General features: G+C 40.7%; 1 protein-coding gene across 2 annotated transcripts in view; it reads left to right on the top strand.

Annotated features, from left to right (window-relative positions):
• The window catches only part of LOC124554770 (laminin subunit beta-1), a 357,587-nt gene extending 338,003 nt beyond the window's left edge, over positions 1-19,584 (top strand). For both annotated transcript variants that reach the window (XM_047128416.1, XM_047128415.1), the window contains 5 exons: positions 6,771-6,959; positions 7,524-7,687; positions 8,439-8,580; positions 14,751-15,084; positions 18,580-19,584. In XM_047128416.1, coding sequence (XP_046984372.1) covers positions 6,771-6,959; positions 7,524-7,687; positions 8,439-8,580; positions 14,751-15,084; positions 18,580-18,719 — 969 coding nt within the window. In that variant the 3' untranslated portion in view covers positions 18,720-19,584. The remainder of the gene's footprint in view (positions 1-6,770; positions 6,960-7,523; positions 7,688-8,438; positions 8,581-14,750; positions 15,085-18,579) is intronic.
• Positions 19,585-20,115: the final 531 nt, after the last annotated feature.

Below are 20,115 nucleotides of genomic sequence, written 5' to 3'. Positions count from 1 at the left end.
ACACCTTCCACTTCAATCTGTTTGGCCCAATGCACTTCACGGGAAACAGTATGTGGATGACGGGGGAGGTTATTGATGCAGCAAGACTTTGGCTCCAATATTGACCAATAGAGTGCTACCGTATGGGCATACAGGCCTCGTCAGTAAGATGGTATAAGGGCATTGCATTGAATGGGGATAGGGTTTTGTAGCCAGAAGATTGGGGGGTAATATGGTGTATTGGAATCCTGAATAAAACCAACCTGCTTTCAGAAAAAAATGTGGTGCATTACTTACTGAATTCCCCTCGTAAAAGGGCTGTAAATGAACTGTTCCAAACAGGTGTCACACATAGATCAAAGTTTTTATTAAGATAAAGGGACTATTGCTGCAGTAACACAGAAAGAGTATTTCCATCAATTAGAGCTTATGTTCTATATTGAGCATTAAAGTAAGGAATTTAACTTGGTTTCAATAAAAATGCTCTGGATGTGTAAAAATATAATCCATTACAGTAACCTGCAGTGATGATCAAATGTTGGAAGATTTTACTTCCTGATGCATTCATTCACCCATAGGATTATTCAAACTGAGTCCTACTGTAGAAGCCTAATCCCTCTAAAGCTACTAATTGTGATATACAGGGTGTTTCAAAAGTGACCGGTATATTTGAAACGGCAGTAAAAACTAAACGAGCAGCGATAGAAATACACCGTTTGTTGCAATATGCTTGGGACAACAGTACATTTTCAGGCGGACAAACTTTCGAAATTACAGTAGTTACAATTTTCAACAACAGAGGGCGCTGCAAGTGTAGTGAAAGATATAGAAGACAACGCAGTCTGTGGGTGCGCCATTCTGTACGTCGTCTTTCTGCTGTAAGCGTGTGCTGATCACAACGTGCAAGTGTGCTGTAGACAACATGGTTTATTCCTTAGAACAGAGGATTTTTCTGGTGTTGGAATTCCACCACCTAGAACACAGTGTTGTTGCAACAAGATGAAGTTTTCAACGGAGGTTTAATGTAACCAAAGGACCGAAAAGCGATACAATAAAGGATCTGTTTGAAAAATTTCAACGGACTGGGAACGTGACGGATGAACGTGCTGGAAAGGTAGGGCGACCGCGTACGGCAACCACAGAGGGCAATGCGCAGCTAGTGCAGCAAGTGATCCAACAGCGGCCTCGGGTTTTCGTTCGCCATGTTGCAGCTGCGGTCTAAATGACGCCAATGTCCACGTATCGTCTCATGCGCCAGAGTTTACACCTCTATCCATACAAAACTCAAACGCGGCAACCCCTCAGCGCCGCTACCATTGCTGCACGAGAGACATTCGCTAACGATATAGTGCACAGGATTGATGACGGCGATATGCATGTGGGCAGCATTTGGTTTACTGACGAAGCTTATTTTTACCTGGACGGCTTCATCAATAAACAGAACTGGCGCATATGGGGAACCGAAAAGCCCCATGTTGCAGTCCCATCGTTCCTGCATCCTCAAAAAGTACTGGTCTGGGCCGCCATTTCTTCCAAAGGAATCATTGGCCCATTTTTCAGATCCGAAACGATTACTGCATCATGCTATCTGGACATTCTTCGTGAATTTGTGGCGGTACAAACTGCCTTAGATGACACTGCGAACACCTCGTGGTTTATGCAAGATGGTGCCCGGCCACATCGCACAGCCGACGTCTTTAATTTCCTGAATGAATATTTCGATGATCGTGTGATTGCTTTGGGCTATCCGAAACATACAGGAGGCCGCGTGGATTGGCCTCCCTATTCGCCAGACATGAACCCCTGTGACTTCTTTCTGTGGGGACACTTGAAAGACCAGGTGTACCGCCAGAATCCAGAAACAATTGAGCAGCTGAAGCAGTACATCTCATCTGCATGTGAAGCCATTCCGCCAGACACGTTGTCAAAGGTTTCGGGTAATTTCATTCAGAGTCTACGCCATATTATTGCTACGCATGGTGGATATGTGGAAAATATCGTACTATAGAGTTTCCCAGACCGCAGCGCCATCTGTTGTTGAAAATTGTAACTACTGAAATTTTGAAAGTTTGTCTGCCTGAAAATGTACTGTTGTCCCAAGCATATTGCAACAAACGGTGTATTTCTATCGCTGCTCGTTTAGTTTTTATTGCCGTTTCAAATATACCGGTCATTTTTGAAACACCCTGTATGAGCAGCACTAATACTTCCAAATGTAATAGTTCTCTGTAGGCAGTCCATAATTGTTTCCTTGATGCTGTAAGCTTCAGAATGTTCTAGAGCATCCAGCCAAAGTCTTACTTTCTAGGCAAAATATTTTTGTATTGGTATAAGTGCATGTAATTTTGTGTGTGTGTGTGTGTGTGTGTGTGTGTGTGTGTTAGAAGAGAGAGACAGTGTGTGTTTTCCAGTGGTAATCCTGCCCTCTGTTCAGAACATGATAAAGCTTGTACATGTCAGGTGATAATTCACAATATGAGCCATAACTTTCACATCATGATCCAAACAATTGACCAAAAGGGCATTTTATGGCAGCAACATTCAAACAATGCGAAGACACTCTGTTTTTCACTAATTGTTTTTCCAATATGTCAAACAGCATAAGAAAATGATGGAAAGGTGAATTACAGCAAAATTACTATTTAAGGGACACAAAGTTTGTGATAACATCCTGTGACACATCCCCATACTAGAACAGATGACACATAGAACCAAAATACAAACAACTATACCATATAACTCAACTGAAATTTTAAAAGCAATATTCGTGTTTAATTCTTCCAAATTTTGTAATGATGATTTTCATGGAACAATAGGCTGATTATCCATTTCTCATTCTTCAGTGTCCAAGAGAAACTGCAGAAGGCATTTGAAGAGTTAATTGTAAGGTAGTGGTTGCAGACTCTGCAAAACACCAATAAGAGAAAAAATTTACCAGATTTTTTGTCCCCAACAGCTTGCCACATAGTTATTACCAAACAGAGACCTCGTTCCAAACAGTTATGTTTCTTTATGCTGCAAGAATATCTTTAAACTTATAAGAAAACCGATATTGGGAGAACTCGAGAGGACTCACCACTATGATTTCACTGTGGTTAATCAAGATACAATAGTGCTGTACTGCAGAGACAAATTAAAAATTTTTGGCAACTGAGATAACATGGAAAAATAAATGGCACAACATTCACTGGACATGAATCAGCCAGACAAGAAAATATTCCAACAACTAAAATATTGGGAACCTACATGGAAGCTGCTATGGAACTGGCAACCCATAAGAGAAAACTTAAGCCAAGAAATCCTCCTTTAGAGTCAGAGAAGTAACATCATCAGTAATAGGAAAATACATTCTTTACTAGCTACCTATTGGTGTCAGAGTCAACTGATGCAAGATATAAATTTCCAGCTTTGCACAATATAATCACGTCAACTATTTTACATGTATGCCATTCATAAATGTACACTCCTGGAAATGGAAAAAAGAACACATTGACACCGGTGTGTCAGACCCACCATACTTGCTCCGGACACTGCGAGAGGGCTGTACAAGCAATGATCACACGCACGGCACAGCGGACACACCAGGAACCGCGGTGTTGGCCGTCGAATGGCGCTAGCTGCGCAGCATTTGTGCACCGCCGCCGTCAGTGTCAGCCAGTTTGCCGTGGCATACGGAGCTCCATCGCAGTCTTTAACACTGGTAGCATGCCGCGACAGCGTGGACGTGAACCGTATGTGCAGTTGACGGACTTTGAGCGAGGGCGTATAGTGGGCATGCGGGAGGCCGGGTGGACGTACCGCCGAATTGCTCAACACGTGGGGCGTGAGGTCTCCACAGTACATCGATGTTGCCGCCAGTGGTCGGCGGAAGGTGCACGTGCCCGTCGACCTGGGACCGGACCGCAGCGACGCACGGATGCACGCCAAGACCGTAGGATCCTACGCAGTGCCGTAGGGGACCGCACCGCCACTTCCCAGCAAATTAGGTACACTGTTGCTCCTGGGGTATCGGCGAGGACCATTCGCAACCGCCTCCATGAAGCTGGGCTACGGTCCCGCACACCGTTAGGCCGTCTTCCGCTCACGCCCCAACATCGTGCAGCCCGCCTCCAGTGGTGTCGCGACAGGCATGAATGGAGGGACGAATGGAGACGTGTCGTCTTCAGCGATGAGAGTTGCTTCTGCCTTGGTGCCAATGATGGTCGTATGCGTGTTTGGCGCCGTGCAGGTGAGCACCACAATCAGGACTGCATACGACCGAGGCACACAGGGCCAACACCCGGCATCATGGTGTGGGGAGCGATCTCCTACATTGGCTGTACACCACTGGTGATCGTCGAGGGGACACTGAATAGTGCACGGTACATCCAAACCGTCATCGAACCCATCGTTCTACCATTCCTAGACCGGCAAGGGAACTTGCTGTTCCAACAGGACAATGCACGTCCGCATGTATCCCGTGCCACCCAACGTGCTCTAGAAGGTGTAATTCAACTACCCTGGCCAGCAAGATCTCCGGATCTGTCCCCCATTGAGCATGTTTGGGACTGGATGAAGCGTCGTCTCACGCAGTCTGCACGTCCAGCACGAACGCTGGTCCAACTAAGGCGCCAGGTGGAAATGGCATGGCAAGCCGTTACACAGGACTACATCCAGCATCTCTACGATCGTCTCCATGGGAGAATAGCAGCCTGCATTGCTGCGAAAGGTGGATATACACTGTACTAGTGCCGACATTGTGCATGCTCTGTTGCCTGTGTCTATGTGCCTGTGGTTCTGTCAGTGTGATCATGTGATGTACCTGACCCCAGGAATGTGTCAATAAAGTTTCCCCTTCCTGGGACAATGAATTCACGGTGTTCTTATTTCAATTTCCAGGAGTGTATATCAGATGTGATTATCATAGGATACTGAGTAATAAAAACCTACAGATAACAGTCCACTTGCAGTTGGAAGACAAATCTGTAATAGGTTGCCAAATAATACAAAATGGCTCTGTGGAAATCTGTTTGAGGACAAGCTGAAATAGTTGTTAATTAAAGGATACTTGATCAAAGATTTCTGAAGTCGATTACTGATGGTACTGTTTTTGTGTGTTGCAGTATATTAGTGGTGGTAAACGTTTTTGTAAAAGTATCTAATGTGCAAATTGTTATAAATATTTATTCCATGTATGGCCTGATATCACTGTGTCATTGTTATAAATGTACAAAAAATGAGGATGTCAAAAACTGTAATATTGTTGTGGACAAATGGAGATTATTATTTCTTTCTTGTCTCAGACGTTATGTCTGGTTAAAAATGGAAGGTGATGCGGACCTTGATCAAGCGTGACTTCCTTTTAACTGTACGGTATATGTTACATTGCATTTAGGAACTTTCGGGTAATTGAACAAGTGTCAATAATTACAGATTTCTGTAGTTGTATATATAAGTTTGGATGTAGCTGTATTGCATTGATGTACTGGTGGATATTGTGTGGTATGACTCCTGTAGTTGATAGTATAATTGGTATAATGTCAACTTTATCCTGATGCCATATGTCCTTGACTTCCTTAGCCAGTTGGCTGTATTTTTCAATTTTTTCTCCTGTTTTCTTTCGTATATTTGTTGTATTGGGTATGGATATTTCGATTAGTTGTGTTAATTTCTTCTTTTTATTGGTGAGTATGATGTCAGGTTTGTTATGTGGTGTTGTTTTATCTGTTATAATGGTTCTGTTCCAGTATAATTTGTATTCATCGTTCTCCAGTACATTTTGTGGTGCATACTTGTATGTGGGAACATGTTGTTTTATAAGTTTATGTTGTAAGGCAAGCTGTTGATGTATTATTTTTGCTACATTGTCATGTCTTCTGGGGTATTCTGTATTTGCTAGTATTGTACATCCGCTTGTGATGTGATCTACTGTTTCTATTTGTTGTTTGCAAAGTCTGCATTTATCTGTTGTGGTATTGGGATCTTTAATAATATGCTTGCTGTAATATTTGGTGTTTATTGTTTGATCCTGTATTGCAATCATGAATCCTTCCGTCTCACTGTATATATTGCCTTTTCTTAGCCATGTGTTGGATGCGTCTTGATCGATGTGTGGCTGTGTTAGATGATGCGGGTGCCTGCCATGTAGTGTTTTCTTTTTCCAATTTACTTTCTTCGTATCTGTTGATGTTATGTGATCTAAAGGGTTGTAGAAGTGGTTATGAAATCGCAGTGGTGTAGCCGATGTATTTATATGAGTGATTGCTTTGTGTATTTTGCTAGTTTCTGCTCGTTCTATAAAGAATTTTCTTAAATTGTCTACCTGTCCATAATGTAGGTTTTTTATGTCGATAAATCCCCTTCCTCCTTTCTTTCTGCTTAATGTGAATCTTTCAGTTGCTGAATGTATGTGATGTATTCTATATTTGTGGCATTGTGATCATGTAAGTGTATTGAGTGCTTCTAGGTCTGTGTTACTCCTTTTCACTACTCCAAATGAGTAGGTCAATATTGGTATAGCATAAGTATTTATAGCTTTTGTCTTGTTTCTTGCTGTCAATTCTGTTTTCAGCATTTTTGTTAGTCTTTGTCTATATTTTTCTTTTAGTTCTTCTTTAATATTTGTATTATCTATTCCTATTTTTTGTCTGTATCCTAGATATTTATAGGCATCTGTTTTTTCCATCGCTTCTATGCAGTCGCTGTGGTTATCCAATATGTAATCTTCTTGTTTAGTGTGTTTATTATTATTATTATTATTATTACTAAATAGATTTACAAATTTTAAAGGAACTATTATGTTTTATTGACAGGTATCTCAGGCAAGGCAAGAAACAGTTAACGCAAACACTCTGGCACAAGAAGCTTATGACAAAGCATTAGAGGCACGTAATCGTTCTGATGATGTTACAACCAGAACGCAAAATTTCATAGATGAGCTCCAGAAATTTTTTGATGAGGAAGGTGCATCACCATCAGATATCAGAACGCTGGCAAAAGAGGTATTAGACATAAAATTAATTTTTTTTCTGAAAATAGCTCCTACAATACCAAACCTTTCTTTTCATTTCATATAAATGTTGGATGCTCTCAATCCAGTTCAGGTGAGAATTATTTGCTTGAAAAATAGTGAATTTTATAATGTGTGGATATGTATAAAGACTAAAATTAAATGTGAAAGTAACTGATATGAAAAAAATTGAGAAAGAATTTATAGAAAAATGTCTGTATAATTGAAACACCAGGAAATCGATGCAAAACATAAATTTTACACAGTTCTGTAATTTGTTGGCTGGAGCTGACGAACATTTTTTCCATGATTATGCACACCTGATACATAAAATTTGGTGATTAGAAGATACAGTAATGACTCAAACGTGTATCTCCTCATATCTATGATTATTAAATTGGGATATCAAGTTTTCTACTTTTATTATGTAGTGCCTGAAATATTAATAAGTTATGTACATGTGTGATTAAATGGTAAATGTAAAAAAAAGCTGTACTATTTATTAACTCCATTTATGAAGTTGTACTGTGATAGAGAAATTTACTTAATGTTGCAGGTTCTGTCGAAAAATATAGAACTTGAACCAGAAAGTATAACCTATCTTGCACAAAATATAAACAATACAATTGCATCTCTCACAGACATAGAGGTCATCCTGATGGAAACGAATGACAGTCTCACTAAAGCCAAGTCATTAGAGGAGCAGGCAGATGCTGCAAAGTAAGTATTACTGTTTCCAGAATGAATTTTTTTGCTTTGCAGTGGAGTGTGTGCTGATGTGAAACTTCCTGGCAGATTAAAACTGTGTGACAGACTACGACTGGAACTCAGAACCATTACTTTTCACAGGCAAGTGCTCTACCAACTGAGCAACCAGAGCACAACTCATGACACAGTTTTAATCTGCCTGGAAGTTTGAAATATTATTGTTGGTCTAACATAATCAATTGCCAACTTCCTTTTTAGTAAAGGAAAGTTGTCTATGGGTGCATGTGTACTGCAAAGTACAGCTTGTCAACAGGGTCAACAGGGCGAGGATTCAATGGACAGTCCCATCCCCCTCCCTGTTTTGCTAACAAGCTGCCCTTCACAGTAATTAAATGCACAGGCCAGAGGATGATCTGTATCACAGATCAAAACTGGCTATCTACTTAAAACACACAAAGTGACCCAGACAGGATCATAATAATTACAAGTGGTCACGGTTCCCTGAGACACCATGTCTTTATTTATGAAAAAGGATATATTACTTTCATCATGACAAAGGTGATATTACTTTCCCCCGAGAGGGTGATTTGATGTGCACGATAAAACATTTGGAAGTGTTATGTACGTTGAAAGTATTTGAATTAATCCCAGTTGATATTTACATTTTAATAATATTATTACTACTTGCATTCAAATTTATAATATTACATTTTGCCATTACTATCAAACTGACTCAATAATATACTGATTCCTTTCTCTTCAGGGCAGGAGCAGAGGGAATTTTGGAAACAGCTAAGCTAGTTGTAGATGCACTTGAAGAAGCACAAGATGCCCAAGACAAAGCTGAAGATGCTATAAGAAAGGCCAATAACGACATATCAGTAGCAGAAAGGGACCTTACTCAAGTGAGTAGAAATACAATATTTGCTTTTGAAAGACTGTTTCATGTGCTGGTTTTATAGTATAATTATGAGATAATAAACAATTTATAATGAAAACAGCTTGCTAGAAAAATTAGTTGGCATGTTGCAGTTAATACAGGCAAAGCAGGTTTTGCAGAAAGTTATTATTTCATAAAATATTTATGATATAAATATTGATTCACAATTTCATATAATATATGAAGCTATATGCTCTCACAGTCATTTTATTGATATACACTCCTGGAAATGGAAAAAAGAACACATTGACACCGGTGTGTCAGACCCACCATACTTGCTCCGGACACTGCGAGAGCGCTGTACAAGCAATGATCACACGCACAGCACAGCGGACACACCAGGAATCGCGGTGTTGGCCGTCGAATGGCGCTAGCTGCGCAGCATTTGTGCACCGCCGCCGTCAGTGTCAGCCAGTTTGCCGTGGCATACGGAGCTCCATCGCAGTCTTTAACACTGGTAGCATGCCGCGACAGCGTGGACGTGAACCGTATGTGCAGTTGACGGACTTTGAGCGAGGGCGTATAGTGGGCATGCGGGAGGCCGGGTGGACGTACCGCCGAATTGCTCAACACGTGGGGCGTGAGGTCTCCACAGTACATCGATGTTGTCGCCAGTGGTCGGCGGTAGGTGCATGTGCCCATCGACCTGGGACCGGACCGCAGCGACGCACGGATGCACGCCAAGACCGTAGGATCCTACGCAGTGCCGTAGGGGACCGCACCGCCACTTCCCAGCAAATTAGGGACACTGTTGCTCCTGGGGTATCGGCGAGGACCATTCGCAACCGTCTCCATGAAGCTGGGCTACGGTCCCGCACACCGTTAGGCCGTCTTCCGCTCACGCCCCAACATCGTGCAGCCCGCCTTCAGTGGTGCTGCGACAGGCGTGAATGGAGGGACGAATGGAGACGTGTCGTCTTCAGCGATGAGAGTCGCTTCTGCCTTGATGCCAATGATGGTCGTATGCGTGTTTGGCGCCGTGCAGGTGAGCGCCACAATCAGGACTGCATTCGACCGAGGTACACAGGGCCAACACCCGGCATCATGGTGTGGGGAGCGATCTCCTACACTGGCCGTACACCACTCGTGATCGTCGAGGGGACACTGAATAGTGCACGGTACATCCAAACCGTCATTGAACCCATCGTTCTATCATTGCTAGACCGGCAAGGGAACTTGCTGTTCCAACAGGACATTGCACGTCCGCATGTATCCCGTGCCACCAAACGTGCTCTAGAAGGTGTAAGTCAACTACCCTGGCCAGCAAGATCTCCGGATCTGTCCCCCATTGAGCATGTTTGGGACTGGATGAAGCGTCGTCTCACGCGGTCTGCACGTCCAGCACGAATGCTGGTCCAACTGAGGCGCCAGGTGGAAATGGCATGGCAAGCCGTTCCACAGGACTACATCCAGCATCTCTACGATCGTCTCCATGGGAGAATAGCAGCCTGCATTGCTGCGAAAGGTGGATATACACTGTACTAGTGCCGACATTGTGCATGCTCTGTTGCCTGTGTCTATGTGCCTGTGGTTCTGTCAGTGTGATCATGTGATGTATCTGACCCCAGGAATGTGTCAATAAAGTTTCCCCTTCGTGGACAATGAATTCACGGTGTTCTTATTTCAATTTCCAGGAGTGTATAATACAGGTATATGTGAGCAAGGACAACTTGTACAAGTGCAAGTGAGGGTACCAGTAGGTAGTAGGGCTGTGCACAGATAGTTAACTTCCTCTTTCCCTCCTTTATCTTTAAGAGAGATCAGTAACAAATCACAGGAAGAATTTAGATGACTTAAGGAGAGATATAGTGCATGAAGGATAGTCAGAAGCATATCAAGACTGAAAATGCAATTTAGGTATAGGCTGAGAGAAGTGTGGAGTTAATGCAGGTGGGAGAATGAATAGAAACAGAAGGAAACGCAGGAAACAGATAGACTGCAGGGAATAGGAAGGACTGAGGCTAAGAAGGTTGCAGGACCAAAGAACACATCAGCGGGACAGTTCCTTTCTGTGCAGTTCAGCAAAATTAATGTTGGAGGGAAGGATTCAAACAGCACAAATTGTGCAATATTCTCCATAACTCTATGCATAAAACGTTACTAATGAAAACATTAGGGAAATGATACTTGGGGGTGGTACTAGATACAGAATGAGAAGAACAGTACAGAGGAAGACACTTCGACTAGAATGGAGTGGGAACAGACTAGGGGTGGGGGATGAAGCAGGTTTGGGTTAGGAGGGTGGAATTGGATGGAAATAGGAGTGGAGTTAGAGGCAGGTGGAGGGCAGGAGGAGTGTTGGGACAAATAATTTACTGGAGAGACAACTCACTCATCCACAATTCAGAACAGCTGACATCAGGGGGAAATAATCTAGATGGCATGTACTGTTAAGCAGCTAATTAAAATCAACCACTTCCTGATGAGCAACTGGGTAGATCCTTTGGTTCTTGGCTACAGCGTGGCAGTGGCCATTCTACTGGCTGCCAATACTCACAAAATGCTTTGCAGTAACTGTAGTGAAATTGATAGATGAGAGGACTGCTGTCACAGGTGGCTTTGACTGTGACGGGACAGGAATGGAAGGTTGTGGACAGATGTGTGGAACAGTATTTGACCTTGATCCTCCAATTTGATATGACTAATTGGTGAAGGACTGGGAACAGGAGTGGTTTAGGGACAGACAAGAATATTACTTAGGTTGAATTGTGGAATACTACTTTAGGAGAAGTTGAAAGGATAGAGAAAATGATATATCTCACTTCAGGGCACAAAGAGAGGGACCAAAGAAAAAGTGGTTCAGTTCTAGTTCTTGGTGGTACATGTGGTAGTACTTGTTGCTACACATATAGCATGCACAGCTGGCAAGGCTGAGGGAGTTCTTTGTATGTACGGGGTAGTAGCTGTTGACAAGTGATGATGTTGGTGCTCAATGAGTTTAACATGAACAGTGTTTCTTATGGAACTGATAAACATAGTTGCAGAACTGTGGAATATGCCCCTGTGGCATCAGTTGAAATCTTGCAACAGCAAATAAGAAAAATTTGGATTGAGGAAGCCCTACCCGAAGAATGGAAAACAGCCCCAATCCATCCATTGCACAAAAAGGCAGTGTGGAAAACACCAACTATGACAGAACAGTATCCATACTACTGGTAACCTACAAAATTCACTCACTTGCCATCCAGGAATGTTTAGAAACCAACACAAAGATACATCACTATGAAACAATTCTGAAGCCAATAGTTATGTATGTAGCCAAGCCCTATCCCTAAATGGAAATAAAGGTCTCCTTGAAGAACTGGAGAAAAAGAGCATAGAATCATTAGGGTAATAATGGGATCAAATTAAAAGAATGTCATCCACCAAGATAGATCCCACAGTGAAGCCTAGGGCAAAACAAACAAAAATTAAGGATTAGGTCAACAAAAGACATGTGAAATTTAATGGTCACCTCAAACAAATGGATGGAAACAGGCAGACCAATGAGATCTTCTGCTTTTTTTTTATTCAAACCCCAAAACTGCAATGTCTTGGTTTAGAAATGCCAAAGATGACCAGCTCCTATAAATCAAACCTGAAGAAGACATGATGAGCATTAGATAGAGGAAGGTAAGCAACCCCACATTCACAAAGAATGAAGGAAATCTGGGCTTGAAAGAATGGAAAGTTCACTGCCAAGTGGAACAATAATAATGTATTATACAAGGTGTTTTCCACTGTCCTATTTATGATAATAATTATAATTATAATAATAATTATTATCATAAATTTATGATAATAGTAATAATTATAATAATAATAATTATTATTATTATCCTAAATGGGACAGTGGTAAACACCTTATAAGCCGGCTCATTGAATCAAGAAGGACGGGGTGAAATGAACAGAAAAGGAAGGACTCAAAGCTAAGATGTTGTAAATGAATCTGAAGCAGATGCATGATTTAGAATTCTAAATGGCTAGTAAGGATTCCTTTAGATAGTCCATCCATGATCATCAATGATGATATGAGCTTTATTGTTACATATTCAGGTCAGGAACTGAATACTATAGCAAATCATGCACTTAAAGTGAAATGGTCACATAGGAGACTTGTTGGAACAATAATAAGTAAACGTAACTCACAGATGGAAGCAGTTGCTTACAAAACCCAGATTTGACTGATAACTAAATATTGCCTTGCCAGATGGGATTAATAGAGGAGGTAGAGAAGATCTGACAAAGAGCAATGCATTTTACCACAAATTCATTTAGTGTGACAGTGTATGGTATATGTAGCAGCTGTAAATATGTTTGTTTATCTAGTAAAATCTTTCACACATGGAAATAAATATTGTAAATACACTGATAAGCCAAAATATTATGGCCACCACCCACCACCACATTGGGTGCCCCTCGTGGCATTGCGGGCACATGATGTGGTAACAAAAGTATGTAAACAGAGCAGACATGGATGGGGGATCACCCTAGTGAAGATATGGGCTGCAAATGGGGAAATCCATTGAGACAAATGACTTTGACAAAGGGCAGATTATTCTTACGCAGAGCCTGTGAATGAGTATCTTTAAAATGGTGGAGCTGGTTGAATGTTCATGTGTTACTGTCATAAGCATCTGCTGAAAGAGGTAGAAGGACAGTGAAGCTACCACTAGGCATTAAATAGTTGGACATCCACGACTTTTTACAGAATTCACAGTATGTGGGGTTTGGAGGCTTGTCAGCTCTGTAAAGTAGGACAGATGGTGATCTGTGGCATCCCTGCTGAAAGAGCACAATATGGGTGCACCCACAAATGTTTTGGAGCACACAGTTCCTCATACATTGTTGAACACAGAGCTCCACAGCAGATCACCCCTACACGTTCACATGTTGACGCAACAACATCATCAGTTATGATTGCAGTGGGCTTGGAACCATCAGGATTCAACCATTGATCAATGGAAACATGCAGCTCTTTGAGAGAATCACATTTTTGCTGCACTAGGTTGATGGTCATCTCTCCACAAATGGCATCTTCAAGGTGAACGGTGGATTGAAACGTGCAGTGTGCCGACAACACAGGCTGGTGGAAGTAGTATTATGCTATGGGAGAGTGTCTCCTGTGCTTGCGTAGAACCTGTGGTAGGAATCGAAGTCACACTGACAGCTGCGAACCACATGCATCCCTTCATGCTTGATGTCTTCCCTGATGGTGATGTTGTCCTCAAGCAGTATAATTGTCCATGTCTTGGAGCCAGAACTATGCTACAGTGATTTGAGAAGCATCATAGTGAACTCATGTTGACATCTAGGTGACCAAATATGCCTGCCGTAAATCCTATGGAACCCATCTGGGTCGCTGTCGGGACCCATCATTGCATACACAAATCACCAGCCCATTATTTACGTGAATTACAAGACATATGCATTGACATCTATTGAGACATACCTACACAAACCTACCAACGAACTGAAGGATCTGTGATATGCAGAATCAGTGACGTAGTTCATTCCAAAGATGGACAAACAAGCTATTAAGCAGTTGGTCATAATGGTGTGGCTCATCAGTGTAAATGGTTCTGTCTATCCTAATATCTGTTTAGAGACCAAAATTAAAAATAAAGGATAAGGACTGTCAAGCACAACATAAATTTTAAATGTTAGTGAAATGGTGAATGTTGGAACATTCATGTTCCATGTTGGAGCATTATTAGGGCAGAGCTACCATGTAGCTCTTACTACAGTTAAAGGTAAGATGAGGATAAACATCCATTCAGTGAAAGTAAGACAGAGAAATGATATTTATGTTGCAAATGTATCCTTAATTGCTATTCAAAGAAGTGTACAGCACTCTGCAACGTATGTTTCCAATAGACATTTACAAGGGTTGAAGACTGGTAGTGAAGGGTTTCCTCTTGTCGGACAACTATTACTGCATGCAGGAATACTTCGGATCCACATAATTACTTTATGGGGATGTAATTCAAATTACTGTAATAAGCAATGCAGTTCATGTATGGGTACATTACATCATTCCAGCCAACTAGCCAAGTGCTGGAATGCTCCATACCAACAGTTAATGGCCAATGTTTTCCACTTTCCTTGCTCATTATTAAAACTTATTTTATAACAACTGTTTTTTGTTTCTTTTAGATTGCAAGTGGAACAGAAGATGCTCAACAAAAGGCAAATGAAACAGTTGTAGAAGTAAATTTTCTGCAAGCAAGACTGAAACCTCTGCAAACACAGTTCTTACAAAATGCCCATGATGCAGAGGAAGTGGCACAGGAGGCAGAGAAGCTGGAAGCAGAGGTCCAGAGGGCTCAGAGCAATACAAGTCAGCTGCAAGACCAGTATGACAGGGCTGCAGCTGAGCTGGCCAAGAGGGCCAGTCGGTCAAATGAAGCCCATGAGCGTGCACAAAGTCTCCTAAAAAAATCCAGCACTCTACTGTCAGATTCACTGCGAAAATCAAAGGAACTTGATGGTATGTTTAATAAATTTCAGTGCTTGCACAGACTGCTTTAATGTATAAATTAACAGTCCATTTTGTTCTCTTGTTGTTTTTAATTATGGAAGTTCTTGTGAAAAATTTTATGAAGTGTTGGAACATCCAGCTTTTCGAAAAACTTATTTTCATTTCTCTCTAAAGTAGCACCATTCAGATAGCAGCAAAAGTGAATCCTTTTAAATTCTTTAATGACATTTCTGTAGTACATTTCCTTAGAAGATTGCCTAGGAACACTTTTTGTGCATAAACACTACAGGAAGTACAAAAAATCCACATAGAATATCATTTCACTTTTAGGTGAGTAAGATATCACATGGAGCCAGATTTGGACTATGCTCTGGCTGCAGAAGTGTTGCATTAAGAACTCTCTAACAAACACTTCACTTTGAACCATCATGCAAAGAGGTGTCTTTTGTAGAAATAATTCTATAAAGGCCCACCTTTGACTGCTTCACTTTTGCTTTTTCAAAATGTATCAAAGTACATGAATCTGTGGTTAATGACCTTCTTTCTTAAGGTCTGGTAGTGGTGACATATTCACTTGCACTAAAAAGGCACACATTAATATTTTGTCTAAATTCCTTGTTCTCTGTACTTTTCTTGAAAGAGTATTATTTAAATGCTTCCATGCATCTCACTCATGCATCAATTCTGTGTCAAAATGGTGTGCACGCACACATTTCACCACCAGCTAAAATGTTCAACATTAATTTTGACATGGAATAAGATCTATTGGGCATCTGCTGACAGAACTTCAAATGCTGAGCTCTCTGTTTGCAGTTTAGATTAAGTGTATCCACCAACTACAAACCTTACTGACATTTAGAATCTCAGGTAAATTCTAAGAGATGGCTGCCATTTCAGTCCAAAAGTTACACTGAATGTGCTAGTGTCTGCAAAAAGGAAGGAAGATTAGGACCAGTATGTACAGTAGTCTCCTCTTCAGTCATTCTCCAAACACAAAATTGTTTGCTTTGGTAGCATCAGTTGCTGGGCATGGAGTTTGAATTTCATCTTCAAGAGGGTTTATTTTGTACCCAAAATATTGTAATAAACACATGGCCAATAGAAGGAGAGCAACACTAAGCTTGAAATGAATTACCCAGGTCATTAACTGATATTCAAAATTACAATTAAATTGTAAAAAGTGATGACACTAAAATACTTCCTTGTCAACTTCTACAGCAACTAAATATCTCACAAAGAATGACAGTGAGGGTCTTTCAGTATTTTTAACCTACTGACTGTAGAAGGATTCCACAACAATCAAAGCATGTGTTATCAGAGGTACTGTTGAGCTTTGTAGTGATTTACACCCAGCATGCCTACGACATACTTGCCTGCATTGAAAGATTAGGGATTCATGTTTGTGCATTTCTTAGATGTCATTAACTTCAGTTTTAGTTCAATTCCAGCACTCATAACATAATCTCATAAAACTTGATCATTAGCTTTAAAGACAGTGTATGGTGTTTTAATGTACAGTAAAACACTTAGTTTCATGGCAACATTGTTGGCACATCATATCGAAATTTTTAGTTCGCTGCAAAGTCAACAGACAGTGTTCCAAACAAATCTTGTTGTAAAGAATAAGGTGCCTTTTATGCACTGGCTTTTGGTACAAACAGTTAATCTTATTTAAATAAACAGTTTAGGGCTTGTGTTTTGGAAATGTGCAAATACTTCCTATTTATACAAAAAAAAAAAAAAAAAAAAAAAACTGTAAAGCACTCAGAAGGAGTGGAGGAAGCAAAATCAAATTTCGTGGGTTGAGAGGGTATGTGATGTTATTTCAGCGTTACGGAGAACTGATCAGTATGACATTGCACCGACTCTGGCCTCAATGCATGCACTAATTTGATTGGATTGGGATTAGAGCCATTGTATCCTCTCCTGTTGCAAGCTAGGCCACATTTGTTGTAACTGATCCTTGATATGCAGGAAACTGAATTGAGATGAAGTAGACATCTGAACTGGTCCCACACATATTCAGTAGGGGACATATCTAGGGATATTATAGGCCATGAGAGTACCTCAACATCACACAGATAGTTCGTAAAGACATAAACCATGTGTAGTTGAGCATTTTGCTGTTGAAAAATGGCACCATGTATTATCACATGAGAAGTAACGCATGAGGATGCCGGTTGTCTGCGACACACTGTTGTGCCATTAGAGTTCCCTGAATACCAGCTGTGATGTGAAGTCATACCCCATGGCTCCACACACCATGCTCCCGAGAGTATCATTACTGTGCCTCTCCAATACATTGGAAGGATGGGACCACTTCTCAGGTTACCGCCATACTCACATCATCCAAGGTAGTGAAGAACAATTCATCACTAAACACAATGTAACACCAATCATCAGCAACCCATGCTCCTTGGTCACAGCACCACTCCAAATACAGCTGTTTGTGTTGTGGTGTTAATGGCTGCCTATGGATGGGATAGTAATTCCCTAGTCTAGCAGCTGTTAATCTCTGACCAGAGGTATGAGATGACACAGAATGTTGCAGGGAGTCCATTATTTGTTCTCAGATGGTAGTTGCAGATGTGAAGGGGTTCCAATGTGTTTGATGCACACTTTGGTGTTACTGACTTGTGGAGGTTAGACATGGTCAACCAGAATCTTGACAATGAGTATGCCTGCCATTGTGTTCCCACACAATCCAACAAGGGCTCACTGTCACACCTGAAAGCCCCACAAATCGGGATATTGTACAGTTTGACCATCCGGCCAAACAGGTACCCACAATGAGGTCCCTTTCAAACTCTGTCAAGTGCTGATAACTCTGTCTCACATGAATACATGGCAGCTTTGTGTCCTTCACAGTGTTCACTCAGTATCTGATACTGTTTGTGGTCCTTATGTACCCTACTGGGCCTGGTAACAACACTAAACACAAACAACAGTAATGCGTTCTGGTGACCCTTCTATGTGTCAAATAGTTTCAAATCTACTTACCCGCCAAAGGTGTGTACATGTACTTAGTTACGCTGACATCCAACCATGTCTTCTGTGTGCTTCACTGTTTTTTCAGGCAGCATATATACATTAAAACACATCACATATGTATGTAAATAGTATAAATAAATGCAGAATGCTCCCAACACCTGGTGTAAACCTATAAATGAGAAAGAGTCTGATAAATATTGCATGTGTTGTAAATGTCCATCACGCAAGGCACAACAAGCAGTGAGTCAATGCAGAACTCATGGCACAGCTGTCATGGCTGGCAAGAAGCGCTTTGAAGCTTAACGTCATAAGGTGTTGAACCTTGCAAAAGCAGATAAAATATTATGCTCTAATTGTGTCTCTTTCTTGAATATATGACAATAGACCAGAACCATATTATTCTAGAATCCTTTGTTACTTGGGCTGTGTAGCTCTTATTTACTTACATTAATTTGTGTATTTAAAATGAAGTTATTTGTTAGCTGACTTATCACTGTGACATTTTTGTTTCAGATATGAAGAAGGAATATGATGGGCATGATAAAATTCTGAGGGACCTGAATATAGAAATAGATCATCTTATAGACAGGATGAATAAATATCAAGGTGTCATCAATGAAAGATCTGAATACTATCGCAGTTGTCTGTCGTAAGGCAGTGCATAGGAGTATTCTGCTTAAAACCATTTAGTGGACAATTTAAGTTGACAGAAGTGAATCTGTGTGAGATGTTGGCATTCCATAGAAAAGTGCATTTATTACCTCCATCTGGGTGTGTCCTGGAAGTTCTTATTAATTTAAAAATGTATCAGGAAAGAGAAGTAGCGTACAGAATACCTGTAACTGTTTTCTCTGAAATGTGAGTGATAGTTGGGAATTGTTTTCATGTGTGACTGAAGTGGAAGGGCAGATCTGTTAGTGAAAGATTCCATGAAAGGATTAAATGAACGAAGGGTGTGCATAGAAAACATTAGAAATGTTCATGTGATGAACTAGTCTGCAATATCAGACAAGGCTGTACAATACAGAACACAAAATAATGCATTACGTCACCAATAAGACTGAATTCGTGGTTCAGGCACATAGCAACAATGGACCTTGGATTAGTGGGCCCTGTTAACCAAACAGTAAAACAAACTGCTTTGGGACATTTTGTAATTTATAACTTACATATTATGTGAAACCTATCAGATGACACCTTGTCTGCAGTTATACCACTCACACAGTGGGAAACTTGGGTGCAGCAGAACTTTTTGTAACTGCCATTTAGTATTAACTCTGGAATTCTATTCATTTGTTCATAATTACTTTTACTATTCATTTTTATCATTGTAAGTAAATAATAAACTTTTAAGTTTAACAATGCAGCTGTAGTTAATAAATCTGCAAGCAGGTGTAAATGAAGTTCCTCATATTGCATTGCAATGGTAAATAATCATTAATGTCATGTATTAAAGTGTTTTATCCACAGATTTAGATATTTGTAAAGATACTTTTAAATAAAATCAGTTTGTTCAAATCCCTTGAGTATGCCTTAAATTTTAACATGCCACTCATGTACTATTTCATTTTGAAAACTGAAAATCTGGAGCAGTTACTGTTTCCATTTTTACCAGTCTAGTGTTACCCATCCATTGAGTGATATACAAACCATGACTTCCCAGTCATGTTAGAAGCGGCTGTTTCAAGTTGCACAAAAATAGCTTATGTTATGATTTAGTGTTTTTCTTCCAAACTTCACCAGAAAACTGTTGGTACTAGGAAACAATGTGCATCTCTTAACAGGTTCACTACATGAAAACAGATATATCATACATAATTTAATTTCAATTTCTGTTAAGCTGCAATGCACACTTAGATTATATATGGAAGGCAAGTGTTGATTTAAGTCGACAAAAATATTGTGTCTATCCAGGTCGAATCTGAGTCTGACTGTGAGTAGCCGATCTAAATGAACTCAAGTTAACCACTGTATGTTTTTACCAGCTGCTCAGTTCCACTGTAACAGTTGTACAGTCCTTCAAAGAAAGTCTACGCTCAGTAGCATGTA

This window comes from Schistocerca americana, chromosome X (assembly GCF_021461395.2).
Source record: "Schistocerca americana isolate TAMUIC-IGC-003095 chromosome X, iqSchAmer2.1, whole genome shotgun sequence".
In the NCBI taxonomy this organism is placed as follows: domain Eukaryota; kingdom Metazoa; phylum Arthropoda; class Insecta; order Orthoptera; family Acrididae; genus Schistocerca; species Schistocerca americana.
The sequence above is the reverse complement of the archived record's forward strand: the minus strand, read 5'-3'. Positions and strand labels throughout refer to the sequence as shown.